This window comes from Leptopilina boulardi, unplaced genomic scaffold (genome assembly GCF_019393585.1).
Source record: "Leptopilina boulardi isolate dan_hultmark-lab unplaced genomic scaffold, ZJU_Lbou_2.1 LbouV2_144, whole genome shotgun sequence".
NCBI lineage: Eukaryota > Metazoa > Arthropoda > Insecta > Hymenoptera > Figitidae > Leptopilina > Leptopilina boulardi.
Window position 1 is genome coordinate 72957 of NW_026137690.1, and position 23749 is coordinate 96705.

The 23749-nt window shown below is 25.6% G+C and overlaps 3 protein-coding genes across 3 annotated transcripts; 1 reads left to right on the forward strand and 2 right to left on the reverse strand.

Moving 5' to 3' along the window:
* Positions 1–3109: 3109 nt before the first annotated feature.
* On the reverse strand, positions 3110–5084 carry LOC127291611 (40S ribosomal protein S21). Its single transcript, XM_051320814.1, has 3 exons — positions 4877–5084; positions 3688–3823; positions 3110–3238 (listed from the first exon to the last, which is right to left on the reverse strand). Exons 1-3 carry the CDS (start codon positions 4924–4926, stop codon positions 3173–3175), a joined length of 252 nt encoding a protein of 83 aa, XP_051176771.1. The 5' UTR covers positions 4927–5084; the 3' UTR covers positions 3110–3172.
* A 1114-nt stretch (positions 5085–6198) lies between these two features.
* On the forward strand, positions 6199–11374 carry LOC127291610 (cytochrome c oxidase subunit 6A2, mitochondrial-like). The gene is made up of 3 exons (XM_051320813.1): positions 6199–6366; positions 7590–7741; positions 11144–11374. Exons 1-3 carry the CDS (start codon positions 6279–6281, stop codon positions 11222–11224), a joined length of 321 nt encoding a protein of 106 aa, XP_051176770.1. The 5' UTR covers positions 6199–6278; the 3' UTR covers positions 11225–11374.
* A 365-nt stretch (positions 11375–11739) lies between these two features.
* On the reverse strand, positions 11740–23703 carry LOC127291604 (uncharacterized). Its single transcript, XM_051320805.1, has 3 exons — positions 23296–23703; positions 21989–22107; positions 11740–21280 (listed from the first exon to the last, which is right to left on the reverse strand). Exons 1-3 carry the CDS (start codon positions 23401–23403, stop codon positions 12703–12705), a joined length of 8805 nt encoding a protein of 2934 aa, XP_051176762.1. The 5' UTR covers positions 23404–23703; the 3' UTR covers positions 11740–12702.
* Positions 23704–23749: the final 46 nt, after the last annotated feature.

The window sequence follows — 23749 nt, forward strand, 5'->3', positions numbered from 1 at the left end:
TCTGGATGTCAAAAAGATATTCTCTGGATACTGTTTTTAAAGTTATTATGAGACTAAGTATGAGAATATTCTGTGAATTAAATTTTATATAAATAAAATAAAATCAAATTTTCATTTAAAATAAATTAGAAGCTCATAAGATTTTTGTTTTTATTATATTATTATTCATTATATTAGCTTAACAATTTTAACCTTTAAAAATATATGTTGAGATATTAAATATCCCGTGAATATCCTAAGAATATCCCATGGATATCCTGCGATATAATATCCAATAGATATTTTGTGGATGTCTTAGGGATATCCTGTTGATATCCTATGGATGTCCTATTGATGTCCCACAGACCGGCGGTTTGGATATCCCAAGATATCCTGGGGCCATTCTGGGATATCGACCATTGATATGGATATCTTAGGGATATCCTTTTGTTATGAGGGTTGAATTAATTAATTTTTATTTTAATCAATTGAAAGATATTTGCTTCGAATATTAATTAATTATTATTTTTATTTGTTAAAGGATTTATAATCCATACAAAGGAGTTTGATTTTACTTTTTTTTTCTTCATAGTGTATGTATAATATATTCCATTAAATGACAGTTTTTATCTTAAAAATATATGTACAATTTAATATTTCTTTGATAAAATTTACTACTTTCCTAATTGATGACGGGCTTCTATCATTCAATGATTTCCACCAAGTATTTCTCATCAATTCTTCATCGTCGACACAATTAAAATATTTTTTCCTAATATCGCTTAAAGATTTACAATTTATAATTAAATGATATTCATCGAAAATTGGTCTCCGTTCCTCACAGTTACATTTGCTTTCTTTCGAGAACTTAAAACATTTGTTTTTAGATATTATTTGGGTTTGGAAAATATTCAACATTCTCATCTGAGCAAAAATCTTGATAATCGGAAGTGGCAATCTCGTATTCAGATACGGTTGGAGACCATCATATAAGGACAAATGCGAATAAAATTTCAGAGAAGAGGAGTTCTGGAGTCTCTCCAAGTCCTGACTGACTAAAAAATTTCCAAATTTTTTCAACAATTTATTTTTATTCATTTTTAAAACGTCACCAGACAAGGAACTCCAGATCTCCTCCGCTCCCATGCTATTAAAAAATATGGTTTTAATTTGGTGAGCCCAATTATATCTCGCATCGACTTTCTTATTACTATCAGCCAAAATTTTAATTCTCTCGAAACATATTCTTGGGTAACGCTTATCGTCCATGTTAAGTAGAGGAAGACAAAAATTACCACCCATTAGTCAACCACAATCACAAAAAAATAGACAAAAAAATTCAATTTTTCTTAGGCAGACTATTGTATTGCAATTTCTTGCACAAAATACACCTAAAAGTGTAGAAAATATTGACAGCCCAATACAAGTAGAGGAAGACAAAAATTACAACAGATTAGTCAACCACAATCAGAAAAAAATTCAATAAAATAGTCTGCCTAAGAAAAATTGAATTTTTTTGTGATTGTGGTTGACTTAGGGGTGATAATTTTTTTCTTCCTCTACATGTATTGGGCTGTCAATTTTTTTCTACACTTTTAGGTGTATTTTGTGCAAGAAATTGCAATAAAATAGTCTGTCAACCACATTCACAAAAAAATTCAATTTTTTTTAGGCAGACTATTTTATTGCAATTTCTTGCACAAAATAAACCTAAAAGTGTAGAATGACTCTACATTTAATATTATATTATAATATTTTCATATAAAAATTATATATAATAATTATATTATTATATAGGATTAATTTTCTTAAAGTTCTTCGACTTTAAGGACAACATTCTCATCATGGAACTCGCGTTTCACGCTCGAATGTATGACGCGAAATTATTAGTGTTTTTGAGTATTTGGATTTTTTAAATATATGAAACATTTGAGCGAACGAATACATTTAAGGGAATAGTATCACATCTCCATTATTTTTTTAAAATAGTTTTTTTAATTAAACAATTTTTAAACAATCTTGTACAAGAGCAGAAAACGAACCTGTAAAAAGAATTGGAACAAAGTACATGAACATGTACAGGTACATGCAAGTGTACTTGTTTGCGACATTGTGTGTGCAAAATTGCAAATCGATTCGTTTCGATTTACAAAAGTTATTGTGTCTATATAAAGACAGACACTTTCGCCTGACCATGATTTTTCGACTCAGGGCACTTCAAAACGTAAAGATTTCATGGAAATAGAAACAGTCAATTTTCGACCAATTATAATACCTTCTCATGTGATGAGAATGTAAAAATTGAATTTCCTTAAAGTTATAATTGAAATTGTTAAATTTTAAAAAATTTTCGATGGAAAATTTTATAAATAATTGAATTATAATTGAAATTTTGGATAATAATTCAATTTTAGTTGAGTTTTGATTGAAAATTTGATAATAATTAATTTTGCATTAAAATTTTTGAGAATAATTGAATTTTAGTTAATTTTGAATTGAAAATTTTGAAAATAATTCAATTTTAGTTGATTTTAAATTGAAAATTTAGAAAATAATTGAATTTTCTTTGATTTTAAATTGAAACTGAATTTTTTTAAAATTATAAACAATTGTTAAATTTCATAAAAATTTTAATTGAAAAATAATTTGAAATAATTTAATTTGTGATGAATTTCATTAAAATTATTAAAAGTAATTAATTTAGTGAAGAATTTTCGTTAAAAATTTGTTATATAATTGAAATAAAGAAGATCTGTATTTTATACTAAAAAAATATATTTTATTTTTTAAAATTTGTTTAAAAAATGTTAAAAAAAAAAAGTCGAAATAGTCGCATTTTATTAAAATAATTCGAAAAAAGTCGTATTTTTGAAAAAAAAAAAAAAAAGTCGGAAATAGTCGAAAAAGTCGTATAATCCGAGGCCTGCGATTCTGAAATATTGGAAATAAATTTTTTTGAATTATTCTTATTGAGGAATTAATAAAATGAATTTAATATCCAATAACAATAGTTATTTGAAATAAAATATTTATTCAAAATAAAAAATTGATTTTTTCGACTTTTCTTGTAATTCTTGTAATTTTAATTCATTTAAAAAAAGGAACTTTGAAAAAGAAAAATACCAAAGAATTAAAACTTCCAAAATTTTTCTTTTCCTTTTTTATTTATAATTATTATACATCCTTCGTTAAATTAAAAGTTTTTCGCGAGGATTCCGTCTGTTTTGCTTAGTCTGCCAATACAGTCATCGGATTCACCCTGAAAATTAAAAAAACAAGTTTTTAATTTTATTTTCTTAAGAAGATTCTTTTTATTCTTTTTATTACTTAAGATTTTTTAATTATTACATTTATTTTTATTTTATTTATTTATTTTAAATTTAAATTACAATAAAAAGCCAATGAAAAAAGATTTCTATATTCAGAAAGAAAATTTCATATCTTTTACGTAAAAATAAATGATTTTTACAAAAAAATTTTGATTTTTCTTTTAATTTGTAGGAAAAATAGATTCTAAGAAAAAAAAATGTAGTTTTCATATTTTATAACATAATTAAGAATTTTTTAATTCTTAATTTTAATTAAAATTTCTATTTAACAAAAATTGTTTAGAATTTTTCAAGATTTTTTTTTTAATTTTGAAAAGAAATTCTAAACAAAATTTTGTCTTAATTTAAAAAAATTTTTCTTTTTTTAAAAAAAACGTACCATTCGCCTGATTTGTCCGCAAATGGCATACATTTTAAAAGTATCGCTCATGCGACCAGTTTCTGGATCAACATCAGCCAAAGTGAGTTGAATTGAAGCATGATCCTTGGCGTGAATGATGCTGTTACTCGCTGAGCTACAAATAAAGAAAAAGAAATTTAATCCTTGAGGAGAAAAGTAAAAATCGTTATTTTAATTTAAAAAATTTTTTTTTTAATTATTTAATTAAATAAAAAAGAAAGTAAATTTTTTTTTTTTACAAAATGATTAATTTTCCTTCCATTTTTTGCATAACTTTAAAAATTTATTTATTTCAATTAAATAAAAAAATTAAAATATTCATTTATTAAAAATATAACAAAATTAAATAAATATTAATATAACAATTAAATTACATTAAAAATTTTAATTTCAATCAATTTGAAAACAAAAAATTTAATAAAATTTCTTGGACAATTCAATTCAAAAAAAAAAAAAATTAATCAAAAATTTTATTTTCAATCAATTAAAAACAATGTAATTAAATTTCTCTGAAAATTCAATTATCAGTTAAATAAATATTAATTAACATTTAATTTTCAATTAATTTTGAAAAAAAAAAGTTTAATTATATTTTTTTAAAAATTCAATTTTTCGCTTAAGAAAAATTAATTAAAATCTAATTTTCCATTAAAATTAAATTAAACAATTATATATTTTAAAATATAAGTCTTATTTTAACGATAATTTATACATTTGTTTTACAGATAAATAATTGCCAATTATTCTTTAGCGGTTACATTTCCAAAAGTATTACGATTATATTTTTGCGGCATATTTAGTCGCAAATCATTAAATTCGTCAAATTTTGTAAAAAAAAAAAACAATAGTAAAAAATTTGAAAATAAAACTTCAAAACTTCACGTTTATTAATAACTAAAGAAAATAATTTACAAATTCAAAATCAAATTAATAATTGTCAAAAATAAAAATAACAATCTGCCAAATGAAATCGAAACATAACCTACAAAAATTCATTGTGAAAATCGCGAATCGTAATTTCCTTTCGTACTCTCTAGTTTCATATTATTTTTTCACAGAAAACAAATTAAAACACTTATTTTTAATATAATTGAATTAATTAATAAAAAAAACATTAATAGAGAAAACATATAGTACAAAACAAAAAAGAAAACCACGTGTGACTTACCATTTTCGTGGACAGTACAAGTCAACAAGTTCACCTGCGTCGTTTTCCATTGTTTAGAGATTAATAAAAATTTGCCGACAAAAATAGCAAAAAAAAAAATCAAACCTTCTCGGTTAATTAATGAAAATTTAATTAAAGAATCTTATTTCCTTTTGACAAACGATGTTACTCGCAGAACTCACAAACGGAGAAAAGAAAGATGGCGACAGAGTTGCCAATGACCCTAACTAAACGCTACTGCGCTTGCGCTACGACAACTCTCTTATAGGTCGATAAAAGCGCGCTTATACAAAATGCTTAATAATAAGAAAACTTTAATAAAGCAATAAAAAAATATTTTTATATTGAATTTTTTTTGTTAATTATATTGCTTCCTAATAAAAAAAATACTAATCTCCTTAATATACTTAAGTATATAATAATAATAATAATTTTATTATATTTATATCATTATTATAATTATTTTTTAAATAAAATATTCATAATCTATTATTATTATTATCAATTTAATATTTATTAATTAATTATGTAATATATTATTTATTTTTCTTATTAACATTAAATTGTTATTTATTAATTGTCTATGATATATGACATATATATTTTTTTAAAACTTTAGCGAAATTTTTTTTTACTTTTTTATGAGAAAAATTTGAATTGGGAAAAAAGTACAAAAAAAAATTCGATTCATTTTTTTTTTTGAAATATATACATGTAATACAGTCATTATAATAATGATATAAATATAATAAAATTATTATTATTATTATTATATACTTAAGTATATTAAGGAAATTAGTATTTTTTTATTAGGAAGCAATATAATTAACAAAAAACAATTCAATAGTAAAAATATTTTTATATTGCTTTATTATTATTTCTTATTATTAAGCATTTTGTATAAGCGCGCTTTTATCGACCTATAAGAGAGTTGTCGTAACGCAAGCGCAGTAGCGTTTAGGTAGGGTCATTGGCAATTCTGAATGGCGACAATTTTTCTCACTTTGCCGTCAAATTGGTACGCATGCGCGAATAATATTTGGACAAATTTTCTAGAGGAAATCTAGTGACATGAAAAAATTTAAGAAAAAGCAATTATACAAAAAAAACACCAAGTAAATTTAAAAGAATTTTTTTTTTTTTTGTAATATATAATCATTTTACAAGATAATTAGTATTTATTTTGGGAAAATATTCGAAAATCCTTCAGTTCACTTGAGATTTTTGTGGCAATAGGGAATATTATGAAAATCAAAAAGTGAAATATTCCTAGAATATATATAGGGAAATACGAGAAAAGTGAAATTTACTATACTTCTGTACGCTAAATTGTTTTTTTTTCGAGAGCTGCAGCTCATTCAGGAAAAGGTGAAAATACTTTTAACTGAAAATTTGCTAAAATATGGCATCGAATTTGGGTCGAGTTGTCGCTCGACGATTTTCGGCTTTACCTGCAGGTGCAAAACCTGGTGATTATGGCGAGAGTGCCGGTAAGTAAAACATTTTTTAAACATATTTAATTACGTTAATTTTAACATTCCATAATATTGTGAGGTTATTTGTCTTCCACAAGAATAATTTTCTTATCTATTTTTTTTTCATTCTATTTTTGTTACGAAATCTCGTATGAATTTTTAGTATTTTTCGTCTTGAATTTTTTTTAAAAACCACTTTTTTTTTCTTTTCTTTTTTGCAATAAAGAAGAAAGGGGTTTTTCTTTTTTTGTTTCTGGTATATAGTTGAGAACATTATATAACATATATTATTAAAATTCGACAATTTTATATTGTGTCTTGTATTTTTTTTTTTATTTCATTTGAAAATAGAAATGAAAATTCTAGAGAAAAATATATTTACGAAAATAATTTTTTTTTTGGAAAAATAAAATATTTGAAAATAATCCCAAATAGTACTTAAACTTGCAGTAATATTTTGCAATATTCTAATATTTACAGCAACATTGCAGAAATAATGGCAAATTTTAGATTTTTTTTCGGAAAATTAGATAATTTATCGAAAAAAAAAAATTTTTAATTTGTTTAAAATAATTTAAAAATAGTAGGTATAAATTAAAATTTTTAAATTAAAAAAAAAATTTAACGTAAATTTTTTTTTGATAATTTTTTAATTAAATACAGTTTTTGTATAAAAAAAATATTTTTTTTAATTATAATTTTAAAAGAAAATTTATTTATTTATTGAAAATGATAAATTTTATAATTTAGTAAATGTGGCATTCTCTGAGAAAAAAAAACCACTTAAAATTTAAAATTATTTAATTTATTTATTACTTTGGTAAATATTGGTTTTATGTGAGAGTAACAAATCACTAAAATATTAGCTCATTTAAAAAAAATATATATTAAAAAATAGGGGTTGAAATTTTGGTATTTTTATTTATACCAAAAAATTAAAATAATTTAATTTAAAAAAAAGTTAATTAACAAAATTAAATAAAAGATAAAAATTTCTAGATGAAAAGAATTTTTTTTTTCTTGCAAAAAGTTATATTTAACAAAAAGATAAAATATTTATTTCTTAATTTGATAAAAATTAAAAATTTTAATATAATTTTTTATTTATTTATTTATATAATTGCGTATTTTTATTTTTTAATGTAAAAAATTTAATTTTCCTTTTAATTTTTTTAATTGTATAATAATAATTCTCAAATGTTAAATTAACTATAAATAATAATTAACAATTTTTTCAGCTAAAGGAGAAAAATTGTGGAAAATGATTTCACTTTTTGTCGCTGTACCTGCAGTTATAGTAACTGGTGCTATTAATTATTATGAGCATGTGAACCATGAGCACCACAGGCCCGAGTTCATTCCCTATGAACATTTGCGAATTCGCAACAAGGTATAAATTTTTAATTTTAATTTTTTTAGTTAATTCATTTTTTATAATATATGTATAAATAATTTTCTTAAAAAAAAAAGAAAAAAATGTTTTGAAATTTGATAGAAAGAATAAGGAAATATAAGAAGAAAAGGGAAAGAGTTAAAATAAGGGAAGAATTGAAAAAACTGTTTAGATTAGGGAGAGGGAATTATCAAAAGGGATGTCCTCTAAGTCCAATGTTGTTTAACTTGTTGATAACAGACCTGGAGGAGAGATTGTAGAAATAGGGGATTGGTATTAAGGAAGGGAAAAGTCTATACGTTGGCATATGTCGATGATGTGGTTTTGATGGCTAATGACGACTTTTATGCAAGTCGCATAATCGCATAATGTTTTGAAATTAAGCATAACTTTTCAGGTCTCGGATTATATGACTTTTTCGACTATTTCCGACTTTTTTTCAAATACGACTTTCTTCGACTTATTTTAATAAAATGCGAATATTTCGACATTTTTTTAAATTTTTAAAAAAATTTTATATATTTTTTTTAGTATAAAAATGCAGATCTTCTTCAGATCTTCTTTATTTCAATTATTTATCAAATTTTTAACTAAATAAATTATTTTTAATAATTTTAATGAAATTCATCACAAATTTAATTATTTCAAATTATTTTTCAATTAAAATTTTTATGAAATTTAACAATTGTTTATCATTTTAAAAAAATATCAAATAAAATTACCTAAAATTTTTAATTCAAAATCATTAATGAAATAAAATTCAATTATTTACAAAAATTTCAATTCAAAATCAACTAAAATTCAAATATTACCAAAAATTTCAATTGAAAATTAATTATTATCAAAATTATCAATTAAAAATCAACTAAAATTAAATCATTAACCAAAATTTCAATTAAAATTCAATTATTTTCTAAAATTTCAATTCAAAATCTTTTAAAATTTAATTATTTTCCAAATTCTCAATTTAAAATCAAATAAAATTCAATAATATTCCAAATTTTTAATTCAATATCAACTAAAATTCAATTATTCTAAAAATTTCAATTAAAAATTAATTATTATTAAAATTTTCAAACAAATATCAACTAAAATTGAATTATTATCCAAAATTACAATTCAAATTCAATTATTTTTCAAAATTTTAATTCAAAATCAACTAAAATTCAATTATTATCGAAAATTTCAATTTAAATTCAATTTTTTTTCAAAATTTCAATTCAAAATCAACTAAAATTCAATTATTACCAAAAATTTCAATTCAAATTCAATTATTTTTCAAAATTTTAGTTCAAAATCAACTAAAATTCAATTATTATCCAAAATTTCAATTGAAAATTAATTATTATCAAAATTTTCAAACAAGTATCAACTAAAATTAAATTATTATCCAAAAATTCAATTAAAAAACAATTAAAATTCAATTATTATCAAAAATTTTAATTAAAAATTAATTATTATAAAAATTTTCAATTAAAAATCAACTAAAATTAAATCATTATCCAAAATTTCAATTAAAATTCAATTATTTTCCAAAATTTCAATTCCAAATCTTTTAAAATTTAATTATTTTCAAAATTCTCAATTTAAAATAAAAAAAAATTCAATTATTTTTCAAATTTTCAATTCAATATCAACTAAAATTCAATTATTCTAAAAATTTTAATTAAAAATTAATTATTATTAAAATTTTTAAACAAATATCAACTAAAATTACATTATTACATTAATATTCTTTGAAAATTTAACTATATGAAACCATTTTTCAATTTAAAATGGTTTTCAAATTATTGTATTTTTGTCCGCAATTTCTAATACATTTTTTAGTGAAATCATCATAAACTTTTAATTAAAAATCACTTGAAATTTAATTAATTTCAAAAATCTCAATTGTAAATCTTTGAAAATTCAATTACATTTAAAAAATGTTATCTAAAATTGTTTGATAAATTATTTTTAGTTCTGTAAAATTTAATTATTGTCTAAAAATTAACAATATCTTTTGAAATTCAATTATTTCTAAAAATTTTAACATTAAACTTTTAAAAATTATTATTATATAAAAAATAATTTTATTTAAAAATCTGTAAAATATCTTTGTTAAAATAAAAAAAAATCGACTTTTTCAACTTTTTTTGAAATATAAATCGACTAAAACGACTTTTTTGTGCCTTTAAGTCGATCCGAGGCCTGCTTTGGTGTTTTATGAATTATTAAAAATACATGCAAAATAAATGTAATTTTCAATCGCATCCAAACGCATAATTATAATTTCAATGCATAATTTTTTTTTTCATTGCATAATTTAATAATATTTGCATAATCATTGCATAATTGTAAATTTTTTGTCTAAAATATTATAAAATTTATTAAATTAAATTGAATTAAATTAAATTTAAAATTAAATTAAATTAATTAATTATTAAATTTTTTTTATTGAAAAGCACCTAAAACATGCTTCAAATTTTCCAATTTGCAAATTAAAATCCATAAAGTTTTGAGATAGTTATGTGGATTTGAAAATTTTAATGTTACTAATAACGTAAAAATATTCACCCCTTACTATTTTCCAGGAAATTTTTTTTTAAATGAGCTAATATTTTAAGAATTTGTTGCTCTCAAATAGGGCAACAATTTACCAAAGTCACAAGTCAGTTCAATAACATCTAAATTTTGACCTGGACAGATCAGAAATTTTACCCCATATATATTATGAATGTAAAAATTATTCAAATACATAATTGATACCAAAGTTAATTGTATTTAAGTTCTGTTATTGCTTATTTCATTTTTTTTTTTAGTTCACAAAATTATTTATTAACTACATTAAAACTATTTAAGCATTATCATGTTTAATTAAAAACTAACTATGAGTCATTGCATAATTTTATTTTCATTGCATAATTTTTAGTTTTTCGTTGCATAATTTCAAAATTTTCATCGACATAAAATCGTGTCTCTATTTATAATATTGAATTGTGAATTTCGAAAATGCTTCAACTCGAAAAAGCTCAAGTGTCATTTTCGCATAACATTGGATAGTGAAAATGACTCTTATGGTTTTCAAAATTGAGCCCTTTTCGAAATTTACGATTCAATTTGAGTCAGGAGCTAAATGTATAACTAGAAAGATTGAGAAAAGAGGAAAAATGATGATGATTTTAAAGAATATATAATAATTTCCATTAAAAAAAAAAAATTTCCACTTATCTGCCATTTTGAATTTATTTTCAAGTCTTGATATCTTGTAGCATAAACATTTTTAACGCTACATTTGCAAAATTTAGAGGTATTTTAATTAGATAAACTCTAGAAAAAATTTGATTTAAATTAAAAATATATTAATTTTTATCTTATTTCGTGCTTTAATTAAAAAATAAAATTTTTTTTTTTATGCAGCCTTTCCCTTGGGGAGATGGTAACCACAGTCTCTTTCACAATAAACACAGGAATCCTCTTCCAACTGGCTACGAGGACTAAAAATCGTAAGAATCAAGATAGATTTATTCCATAAATATTATGTAGTTATTATATTTAAAAGCAAAACAAAAGAAATAATTAGCATTATATCTTAAAATTGTCCAAATAAACTTAAAAAAAAACGAATTTCTTTAAATGCCGTAAAATTGACATTCAAGCCTTTTTTTTCTCGAACCTTCCGTTGTTTTTTGTTTGTCTTTTTTTTTTTTTTTTATTGCAAACCTTAAAACACTGCGATAATTAATTATTAACAATTATTAATAGTTATACTTACCTAATAATTAGAAAATATAATTCCAAAAAATTAAATTATCTTTAAAAAATAAAAAAAATTTCTAAAACATTATTTTGAATTAAAAAAAATTAACGAAAAATTTTACTAAAGTTTTATTTAACAGCGATAAATTTTTTTTTTCCTGTTAATTAATTTCAATACTAATACTAAACAATAATAATAATAATAATTACACTAAAGGAATTTCAGATGGGAAAGAAAAATAATTAAAAAATTCTCCTTTTGTTTCAAAGTACAAGAACAATTTGTATTTATTTTTCTTACTATATTTTTCGTATAAAAATTGAAAATTTCATGGAACGTATAAAAAAAGAGTATAAACTAATAACTTATTGTTTAGGAACTTATTATTTTGGTGTTTTATGAAAAAATTCGCTATCCACATAATCGTATTTACGTTATTTTAAGATTACAAATTTTTTCATTTTTTTCTTTTAACATTATTAATACTTAAGTTTCAACATAAATATAATGAAATATATAATTAAAAAAATGACAATAATAATAATAAAAAAATAGCAATAATAATAATAATAATAATTACAAATTACAAAAATTGTATAGGTAACATTTTATCCTTAACGCAAGTAAATAATATTTTTATAATTCGAAATTTCGTAAAGTTACAAGAAAAAGCGTGTTATTTGTTCGTTAGAATCTAAATACTGGCTCTTTGTTTTTAATTTCTAAACACTAGTAACAATTATGGCACAAATTATAGTGAATGCTCTTATTTTTCTATTTTAGTTTAACAATGACTTTGTTTTCTCACTTATAATAATAATACGTCAAAAGAAACATTGTCTTATTGAAAATGAATTTCTATTTCCTATATTTTTCTTTGTTTTGCATAAATCTCTTATTTATATCGAGTGTTTAAAAAGTTTCTTTTTAAAAAACAAAAAACAGAATTTTATCACTAAACTATAATTTAACGACTTCTATTTATTTATTATTAAACTCTTTTTTTTAAGGAACTTTTTCAACACTATATATAAATATATATATATATATATATAAAATATATTTATATTTTTCTTTATATATATATTTTTTTTGTACTTTTAAAATCTATTTTAATTTAATTTCTTTTCTGCCTTTAACATATTTTAGAGGTTTTTAATTGACAAAAAAAAAACACTTAGACGAAAAAAAATGGAGGGAAAACAATAAGGGCTATTTATCATTTCTTTGCTTTACAAGTTTTATAATGTACTTCTTTCCAATGACGTTCCTGACATTCTTTCGAACAATAAAATGCCTCTTGGCAATTTTCGCAAGCGCAAATTCCATCTTTTTTACATTGAAAACAAAAATACTTTTCTTCGTCATTTGTTGAATCGTCGGATAATTCATTTTTAACATCACTTGACAATGTGTTCGAATTTTGAACCTCATTGACAGGGGAATGTTTAATTGTCTTCATATTCGACTGATTTTCAACTGATAATGATGATGATGATGATGATGATGATGATGATGATGATGATGATGATGATGATGATGATGACGGTTCATTGGTAAAATTTTGTAATTTTCCTCCCAAGTGTTCGACAAAATTTGATGTACGCGATTTAGTTTGTGCGTTTTGTGGCGAAGTCGTTTCTTTTGAAGTACTCTTCCTTGTATGCTCATTCTTTTCTTTATTATCATACGTTATATTTGATTTTGTGATGTTTTTCGGTGACTTTGTCTCTGTTGACGCTGATCTACTCTTCTGCGCATGTCTATCTTTTTGCGCATGCTTCTGCGCAGGAGATTCTGCCTCATTTGACGCTGACCAACGCTTCTGCGCATGTCTATCTTTTTGCGCTTCCTTCTGCGCAGGAGAATTCGTCTCTTTGGATGCTGACCTGTTCTTCTGCGCATGTTTATCTCTTTGCGCATCCTTCTGCGCAAGCGATGTGATGTTTTTCGGCGAATTTGTCTCTTTTGACGTTGATCTACTCCTGTGCTCATGTCTATTTTTTTGCGCATCCTTCTGCACAGGAGATTCCGTCTGTTTTGACACTGACCATCTATTCTGCGCATGCTTATCTCTTTGCGCATCCTTGTGCGCAAGCAATGTGATGTTTTTCGGCGAATTTCTCTCTTTTGGCGTTGACCAATTCTTCTGCGCATGTCTATCTTTTTGCGTATCCTTCTGCGCAGGAGATTCTGTCACATTTGGCACTGACAAAATTTCCCTTACTTGCGCATCACTCTGCACAAGTGATGCTAGCCATTTTTTTCGCAATTGCGCTTCCTTCTCAGAAGCCGTTTCAATTCGTGCGTACTTTGGAGAGTGACCTTCGTCTATTGTGGATGAACGACGTTTTTGCTCCTTTTGATTAGAATGTTTTTGATCATTCCCATCTTTCTGTGGACTCTTCTCAGCAATAGATTGCGTTCTTGGTATTTTTGGATCGTCCACTTTTTCATTTGTTGATGATTGACGTTTGTGCGCTATTCGTTTTCTAGGTCCACGTCTTGGCGTGTAGTCATACATTGATGTTGTTGGCTTAAGAGATTCTTTTTCTCCCTTCTTCTGAGTTTCCTCAGAAGATTGTGCGCTATTTTCTTTTTGCACGTCCTCCAACGATTTTGTCCCAGCGATTATTGGAGAAAATTTCTTGATTTGATGTGGCATTTCGTTGGATTTACTTTTATTTGACACAATCGATAGGGGAACAACTCTTGGAGGGAATGACGATCTTTTACGCATCAATAATTCGTTATTACGGTTTAACGATTGAATGAATTGTCGACTTGATGTGCTTGGTAGTAGTGGAAGATTTTTTTCGGAAATAGGAGAAGTATTGTTTGAGGATGTTTTTTTCTCCGGAGTGATAGCGGTGATTATTGGCATATCGGAAGTTGCTCTGTTGGGAGAGAGATTTCTCGTCTCATTGGAGATTGTCGGCATATCGGAATTTAGAATAGAAAAATTATCCCGATTGGAAGACATTTTGTTGGGAATTTCGTCGATAATTACTGGCATCGAAAGTACATCAGGTGTCTCTGATTGCGATTCAGTGGTGGGTTTTATCTGCGAAATGCCAGAAGACGTTGGATTTGTTTCGGTAGAAATCGCTGGCGATGGATTTTTTTCTGGAACAGTAGAATTTGTACTAAAAACATCGGTTGAAATAGCTAACGAATCTTTTCGCGGTGTAACAGTTGATGAATTTGTAGAAACTTCGGTAGAAGTCGCTGGCGATGGATCTTTTCGCCGTGTAGTAATAGAAGCTGATGAATTTGTTCCCGAAACGTTTGTCAGGTTAGCGTCACTAGATATCGTTGGCATAGAAGTCGTTGACGATTGATTTTTTCCCGAGGTAACGGTAGATATCACTGGAGATGGATTTTTCTCCGAAATAACGGCAGAGACCGTCGAAACTGATGAACTTATCCTCGAGACGCTGGTAATTATTACTGGTGATGTTTTTGTCAATTCGGTAGCTTTAGAAATCGTTGGCGAAAGTCGAAGAGTAATGGTAGAAATCCCTGGTGATGGAATTTTTTGCGGCGTGGCAAAAGAAGTCGCTAAGGAATTTGTCAGCGAAATATTAGGCGACACTGATGATGGATTTATCCTTGGAACTTCGGTAGAAGTTAGTAATGGACTTATTCCTTGAGTCGGAGTGTTATTCACAGTAGAAGTCCCGAACGATAAATTCTCCGGCGGCACCGATGAATTTATCCGCGAGACACTGGTAATCGTTACTGGTGACGATCTTGATAAAGTTGTAGAAATCGTTGATGAGGGATTTTTCCCCGCCGTAGGAATTGTTGCCGATAGATTTTTTCCCAATGAGATAGTAGAATTCGGTGATGATCGCGCCAGTCTAACGATTGGCGGATTTATCCTTGGAACGTAGGTAGGAGACACCGGTGGATGAGTAGATGATACTGGTGGTAAATTTGGACTAACGTTTCGCGTCACTGGTTGCATTAGTATTCGCGGAATAGTTAGTGATGGTCGGCGTCTTGGTGTTATCGATGCGGCACCAATAGTCATCACTGGTGATTGATTTTTCGCTTCAGTAGAAGTCACTAATGGTGAGCTAGAAAGACTTCCTGGTGGTAAATTCGCAACGTTAGTTGTATATCCTGAACTAATGTAGGATTGAGTTATTGATGACACGACTCTTGTGATTGTAGGACCGGAATCAATGATAGGTGCACGTTTTGACATTCCGGGAAGCATTTTTGTAATTGTTACACTGGAATTAGTAAACGCTGGTGGTGGAATTTGTCCAGAATTTATGGTTCTTTCTGTCGGGAAGACAATGGTTCGAAAATTTCGTGACATATTTTGTCGTTCGACAACGACGGGAATTGGTGGTGGTGGTGGTTGAGGTGGGTTCCTAGTGACAACGACCGTTGATACCATTGGCGATGTTAGGCTTGGTCGAACGACAACCGTGGGATTTTGTGTCATGACAGTTGATATCACGGGTGTTTGGTTTGTTGGCACGACAACGGTTGATAATAAAGGCTGATGGTTTTGCATCATCATGGGATTTGACCCGAGGAAGACATTGGATTGCGGATGCGGCGATATGACGACAGTTGACAACGGATTCGGTGGAGGAATTTGCAATGGCGGTTGATCCATTAATGTTAGTGTAATTGGTATCATAACTGGCACGGCGACCGTTGTTTCCACCGGCATAACTTTGGGAATTGTTTCAATTTCTCTTTGAATGACGGAAATTTGATTCGTATCGGTCGTTACTACTTGATTCGAAACTGAGGCTTCCTCTGATTCTGTAGAATTCGAAACCGAAACTGGTCCATCAGTTGAATTTTCAGATTGATTTTGAATCGTAGAATTTTCGACGCTGGATGTATTTTCTCCACTTGGTGTTGTTTCATCGCTAGGTGTATTTTCGACTCTAGATTCCTCTACGACACTAGTTGTTGGATTCTCAACATTCGTTGGGGGTTTTACAACAGTGATAGACTTCTCAACAATCGATTTTAGATTCTCAACCGTTAGTTTCGATTTTTCCAAAATGAAATTCATTTCATCGAGGCTTAAATTAGTTCCAGCGACAATTGACCTCTCGCCAATTATCTTAATTTCTTCTTCCTCTTCTGGTTTTTTTGGTTCATTTTCCTTTTCCTGTCCCTTTTTCTCCATTAACGAAAACATTTGCCTAGTCCATGTTTCATACTTCTCGATAATCTTCCTGTAGTCTTGACATTGATTTTGAAATATTTTATACTGCTCGCTAGTTAGACCAAATTGTTCCCGAACCACCGGTGAATTTGTCAAAGGATTATCAATCACTTGGTTAACAATTCGCTGATTGAAATTTCGTTCGTTGGAAACAATTGGTTCGGTAACAAATTGCTGATTGACATTTCTTTGAATTGGTATTGGATAGGCACTCTGGGAATTGGTGAGAAATTGTTGAAGGAGATTCGATTGCGGTAAACGCAAACAAATAATATAATTCAATTCCTCTTTCTCTAGCATTGGATTACTTGTCATTGCTGAATAGGAATCTAAAATAAATTTCATTTTACGTTCTTCGCAGGGTATCTTGAGGAAATTGGCGACATTTTGTATATTTTTATTTATAAGCAAATTGTGTTGTTTCAAGTCAGGTGAACACATACCCAATGGACGATTATAATATTTTTGACGTAATGCAATTGTATTCAGTGAAATTTCGTGTAATAATTTTGTTAAATCATTGAGAGCTTTTTTGAAACCCTCAGTTGAATATGGTGTAACGAGGGGTTTAACGTATGCCAATAAATCACGTTTAGCTTCTTCGGCACGATGATGTGCAATTGAATTAGTTGCAAATAATGGTCTTAATGTATCGTCCAATGATTTGGCGGAAATTTGCGGTCTCAATGTTGTGGGATTTAGACGATATTGTCTTGAAGATTTTTGCGTTGGTTTACGAGGATTTACAATTCTCGGAGGATTATTAGGTGGATGCCAATAATTTGTTGGTGGTGGTCCATATTGTGGATTATTTAAAGTTAGTGGATGATTCGTTGACATTGGAATTATTCGAGGACTAAAATTTGGAATTTGAAGATTAGGATAAGGTGGAGGTAAACGTTCAGTTATTTGTTGCATATGTGACAATGGATAATTCATTGGTTGTTGGGGGAGAATTTCCTGTCGTGGTAGTGGTTGTTGCTTTTCTGGTTGTAGTGGCGGTTCTTCCGCTTGTACTGGAGTTGGACACCATCGAGGACAACCAAGTTCACTTGGATGTTTGACGCGTAATTTTTGAACGAAAACTGGTGATTCGGTGTTTTCACTGATCGTTGAATTGGGTTCAACAGTTGGTATTGAAGAATTTGGATTTTGGATTTTTGTCGCTGAATCTTCTTTTGTCGAAAGATTTTGAGGATTATTCCTTAATTCTTTGGTATTTTTCTTCGAATCTTCTTTGTTGGTTTCAAATTCTTTAATGCAGTGCGGAATTGGAGAATTTACAGTTTCTTTGGTGTTTTTCCCGAAATCTTCTTTATTAATTACCACTTCAACTTCAGGATTTTGAAGATTTTTCCCCGAATCTTTTTTGTCAATTTCCAATTCTTTTGCTGTGACAGGATTTTGAGGATCCTTTCTAGTTTCTTCGGTATTTTTTTCAAATTCTTCAACTCTGACAGAATTTTGAGGTATTTTGATGAGTTCTTGAGGATTTTTTTTTGATTCTTCAGTATCTTTTTTACCAGTTTCTAATTCTTTTACTGTGAGAGGATTTTGAGGATTCTTTTTAGTTTCTTTGGTGTTTTTCCCCAAATTTTCGTTATCAAATACAAAATTTTCAACTCCGAGAGAATTTTGAGGATTTTTTCTAGAGTTCTCGATATTTTTCGCCAAATCTTCTGTATCAATTTGAAATTCTTCGACCGCGACATCTTCTCTCGTGAGATGTTTCATTAGACTTAAATCCTCATTGGTACGTATTAAATTTTCCATTGTTTTATGAAGATCTTCATCGAATTTTTCTGCTTCTGAATTTTTTATCTCCTCCGATTGTTGATCTGACTTTTCGCGTTTTCTCTTCAAATTTTCGTTATTTTTATCTCTGCTTATATTAATTTTCTCACTATTAGGAAGAATTTCGTGACTTCTAATTCGTAGCTTGTTGGAAATTTTCTTCGATTCTATGGAAATATCGTTATTTTTGTTCGAAAGCAGATTTTTCTCTTTTTCTTCTTCGTCGTTGTCAATTGTAATAACTAAATTTTCAGATTGGATTTTCTTCACCTCCTGTTTAGGAATAATTAAATTCTCGTCAATTATTTCTAATTCACAATCGGAAATATTTGTACTACTATCGGGTAAATGAGATTCTTGATGAGATAATGATTTTTCGTTGATATTTTTGGATTTTTTATTTATAATTTTCCATTGTTCGTTTGAAGTTAATTCGGAATTAATTTCATCAATTGGACATTCAATTTCAGTTGAATCGGGACTTTCGGTATCGCGTAAACATGGCGAATAATCGCTAACATACGCACCTGAATCGTACGAATCACAGGATTTAAATTCACGTCGTTTTGGATAATTTTCAATTGATTCACGTTTTTTCTGATAAATAATTGAATGTTCTTTAGTAAAAATTTTATCAATTTTTTCAAGATGTACGGAATTTTCATTTGAATAAGTTTCATAATTTTTTTTATAATTAACCGAAATATTGTTTTCAAGAATTTCATCAATTTTTCTACGATGAACAGTAATTTTCTTCGCGGAAATTTCATCAATTTTTTGATGATTAACGAAAATTTTCTTTGCTGAAATTTCATCAACTTTTTGTAGATTAACGGAAATTTTTTTTGCGCAAATTTCATCAATTTTTTGATGATGAACGGAAATTTTCTTCGAGGAATTTTCATTAATTTTTTCAAGATGAACGAAATTTTCGTTCATGGAAACTTTATCAATTTTTTGATGATTAATGGAAATTTCATTCACGGAATTTTCATCAATTTTTTGATTATTAACGGAAATTTTTATCGTAGGAATTTCAAGTTTTTGTAGATTAATGGAAATTTCCTTTGCCGAAATTTCATCAATTTTTTCAAGATGAACGGAATTTTCTGTCGCGGTAATATCATCAATTTTTTGTTGATTAACGGAATCTTTCTTCGAGGAAATTTCATCAATTTTTTGTAAATTAACAGAAATTTTTTTCGCTGAATTTTCAACAATTTTTTCAAGATTAACGGAATTTTCGTTCGCGGAAATATCATCTATTTTTTGTTGATTAACGGAAATTTTATTCACGTAATTTTCATCAATTTTTTCAAGAAGAACAGAATTTTCGTTCATGGGAACTTCATCAATTTTTTGATGATTAACGGAAACTTTCTTCATGGGATTTTCATCAATTTTTTGAGAATTAACGGAAATTTTTATCGTAGGAATTTCAAGTTTTTGTAGATTAACGGAAATTTCCTTTGCCGAAATTTCATCAATTTTTTCAAGATGAACGGAATTTTCTGTCGCGGTAATATCATCAATTTTTTGTTGATTAACGGAATCTTTCTTCGAGGAAATTTCATCAATTTTTTGTAAATTAACAGAAATTTTTTTCGCTGAATTTTCATCAATTTTTTCAAGATTAACGGAATTTTCGTTCGCAAAATTATAATCAATTTTTAGAGGATTAACGGAAATTTTTATCGTAGGAATTTCTTCACATTTTTGATGATTAACGGAAATTTTATTCGTTAAAATCTTATCATTATTTTTCTGATCTGGAATTTCAGTCTTTTGATTAGAAATTGAGGAAATTTCACTTTTTTGATGAAATTGATGAAGGGCAATTTCTTTTGGGGGAATTTTAATTTTTTTCACATCAACTGAAATTTTTTCTTTTTTTTGTTCATCTTCTTCGTCTTCTTTTTCTTCTTTGTCTTCTTGTTTCATCGAGGAACTTTGATTTAATTTCAATGAAATTTTATTACCATCATCAGGAGACAATGAATTATTTTCACTATCAATTTTTGGCTTAATTACTAAATTTTGTTCATTACCTTTGGATATCTTCCCAGCAGTCTTTTTAATAATTAAATACTTTTTTCTATGTAATTTTTTCATTTGTAATTTATCAACAATTAACGAATGTTTTGTACTATTTGTCGATTTTGTTTCTTTTGTTAAATTTTCAATTTTTCTTCGTTTTTCACTTTTTGATTTTCTTTTGTCACGTTTTCTTTTTTTCTCATTATCAACATTATCATTATCAGCCTTGTGAATTTTACGCGATTTTTTTTCAATAAAATATTTTTTCTTGTGTAATTTTTTAAAATTACTACTTGTTTTTGCCGTTGGTTCCGCGGATTTTGAAGAAAAGGATTTTTTACATTTTACATCAATGTTGTTATTATTAAGAGACGGATTTTTTTCATTGTTTGAATTTTTTTGAAAATTTAAATTACATGAATTTTTTTCTTCTTTTTTTCTTGTTATATTTTCTCTTTTTGGTAAATTATTTTGATAAATTAATTTTTCTTTTATTTCAATTTCACTTTTCGTTAAATCAATGTTAGTTTGTGTAACAATTTTTCTTACCGGTAAATTGTTATTTGCAAAATTTGTTTCTTCTTTCGCGTCCTTTTCATTTGTGGTTAAATCGATGAAATTATTGTAACTCGATGTTGTTGGTAAAGACGTCAATGAATTGATTGACGTCTTTTCTAATGATGATAAATTGACATCCATTTTAGAATCGTTGACATTTTCCTTGACTTTTGATTTCGAATGATTCGATATCCTCTTTAAATATCTATAAAATAGAATAATTTTTTTTTTTTTTAAATGAAAAGAAAAAGTGAAACAATGGTTAAATCAAAAAATTAACTTTTCAATTTAAAATTAAAATTACAAAATAATAAAACAACAATAAATAAATTTATTTTAAAACACAGAGAAAAATTAAAATTGAATCGAAAATTTTTAAATATTGAAATTAAAAATTAAATAATTTTTATTAAAATTCAAATTTTAGATAAAGATAAATTTTTAAAATAAAATAAAACTAGAAAAGGGAAAATTAATTTTTGTTTAAAACATTTGGAATGTAATAAAAATTTTTAGTTTAAAAAAAAGTAATAAATATTTAATATTTGTTAAATTTAATTGAAAAAACGTAATTTATTTATTTAGAAAAATACACATGAAATTAGAATGAAATAATTTTCATTATTGAATTTTTATTGTTAAATTTTAATTATAAAATTTTTATTATTAAATTTTAATGATTAAATTTTAATTAAAATTAAAAATTGCATAAATAAAAAAAAAACATGAAAATTAAATTAATAAGAAAATTTTAATTGAAAATAAGAGAAAAGAATTTCAATATTTTTTTTTTAAATATAGCAAAATTTTATTTTCAGGACAAACTATTATTTTATTTTATTTTATAAATAATTCTTATAATTAATTATTTTATCATTGTTTTTTTTTCGAATTTCACAATATTATTTCTTACGTATTCTCATAATTTTTGTGAAGTCGTTCCATTGACACTGAACATCTTGACATCAATTGAATCAAAGCGCCACAAACTTCGCTTTTTGATAATCCAATCAATTCGAGATCTTTTTTCACCTAATAACCAAAAAAAATTAAAAATATTATTAAATTATCTTCCCCCTTTTTGTTTATTTAAAAATAATATTTAATTTTATTTCTTCAAATTTTTTACAAAATATAAATAAATAAAAAAATGTTCATATTAAAATTAATAATAAAAAAGTGAAATATTAAAAATAATTAATTTACTCGATTAAAAGTTATTCAATAATAATACCTACCTAAATAATAAAATTTAAAAAAAAAATTAATATTTATAATTTATGTAGAAAATTATAAAATTACAATTATTAAAGATTATTAAAAAAAACTAATATTTTACTAAAATTAGTTAATTAATTAATTATTCAATTTCTGTACAAAAGAGAAAATTTTCAATTCTTTTTTTTTTTTAACTGTTTGAAATATAATTGAATATTTTTTAAAAAATAAAATTTTAAATTCGTAAAATTTTGAAAAATTGAAATATTTTTTTATTAACAATTTTTTTTTTAATACAAAATTTTTATTTTTTTGTAAAAATTTGTAAACTTGTAAAAAATTTTTTGTGAAAGGAAATTTTTTTTTTACAATATTAAATAATAATTAGAAAAAAATTATAGTGTATTAAATTTTTTTTTGTTTTATAAAAAAAAAAGTGAAATAAAAATTTTTTACAGAAAAAAAGAAATTTTACTTTCACTAAAAGTTTCGTGTTTATTTATTTATTTTTTTTTTGGAAATAAGTAGAATGCAATCTTATATAAATATAGATGTATAGATTAAAATAAGAATAGAATTTTAGGTCGCCATTCTACTACAAATTTTTTTCTTCAAGAAACTAAAAATAATCTGAATTTTTTTTTTCTCCGAAATTGAAATTTTTTTTTTTTTTTTTAAATAATACATCTACAATTTATTGAAAGAAAACACGTGTAACTTGAGCATTTATCTCTTTGTTTTTAGTAATGGAATATATACACATAGAAAAATTATCAAACACGTAAATTATGTGAATCAAGCGAAAAATATACATAGAGTAAAAAAGCACAATTAAAGAGAGAAAAAAATTAATAGTATAGTATATGGAGAAAATAAATTTTTTTGTTTTGCCAAAAAAATAAATTTGACAAATATTTACAAAATGGAAAGAAAATGTAAACAAATTTTTGTTAATATTAAACAAAAAAAAAATTTCGATATACATAACCTAAAAATTCTTACCTTTTGTAGAAATTTCTGCCTTCGTTGTGGTCCCATTTCTTTAAGCCATTGTTTTAAAATAAAATTATCCAATTTTCTAGCTAAATTTGTATTATTGCTAGTGGACATATTTTTTATTTTATGTTTTCCTAAAATTGAAAACAAAAACGCCAATAAATGCCGCTAAAAAATTATTTTTAACTCGCATTTAACACTATTAATAACAACACGTTATTAAACACAAAAACTGTTTTTTCAACACTCTCTTTTTCTTCAAATTTTTATGCGGAAGACATTTCACATTTTTTTTCTATTTAATAAAAAAAAAAAAAAAAAACAGATCGAAAATAATATTTATTTTTTTAATAAAACATTTTTATCCCTACACTTTCCCTCTCTCTCTCTCTCTCTCTCTTTGATGTTTGCTATATAAAGGCTTTTTATTTGTGTCGCCATTTTGTTTTCCTCTATGTGC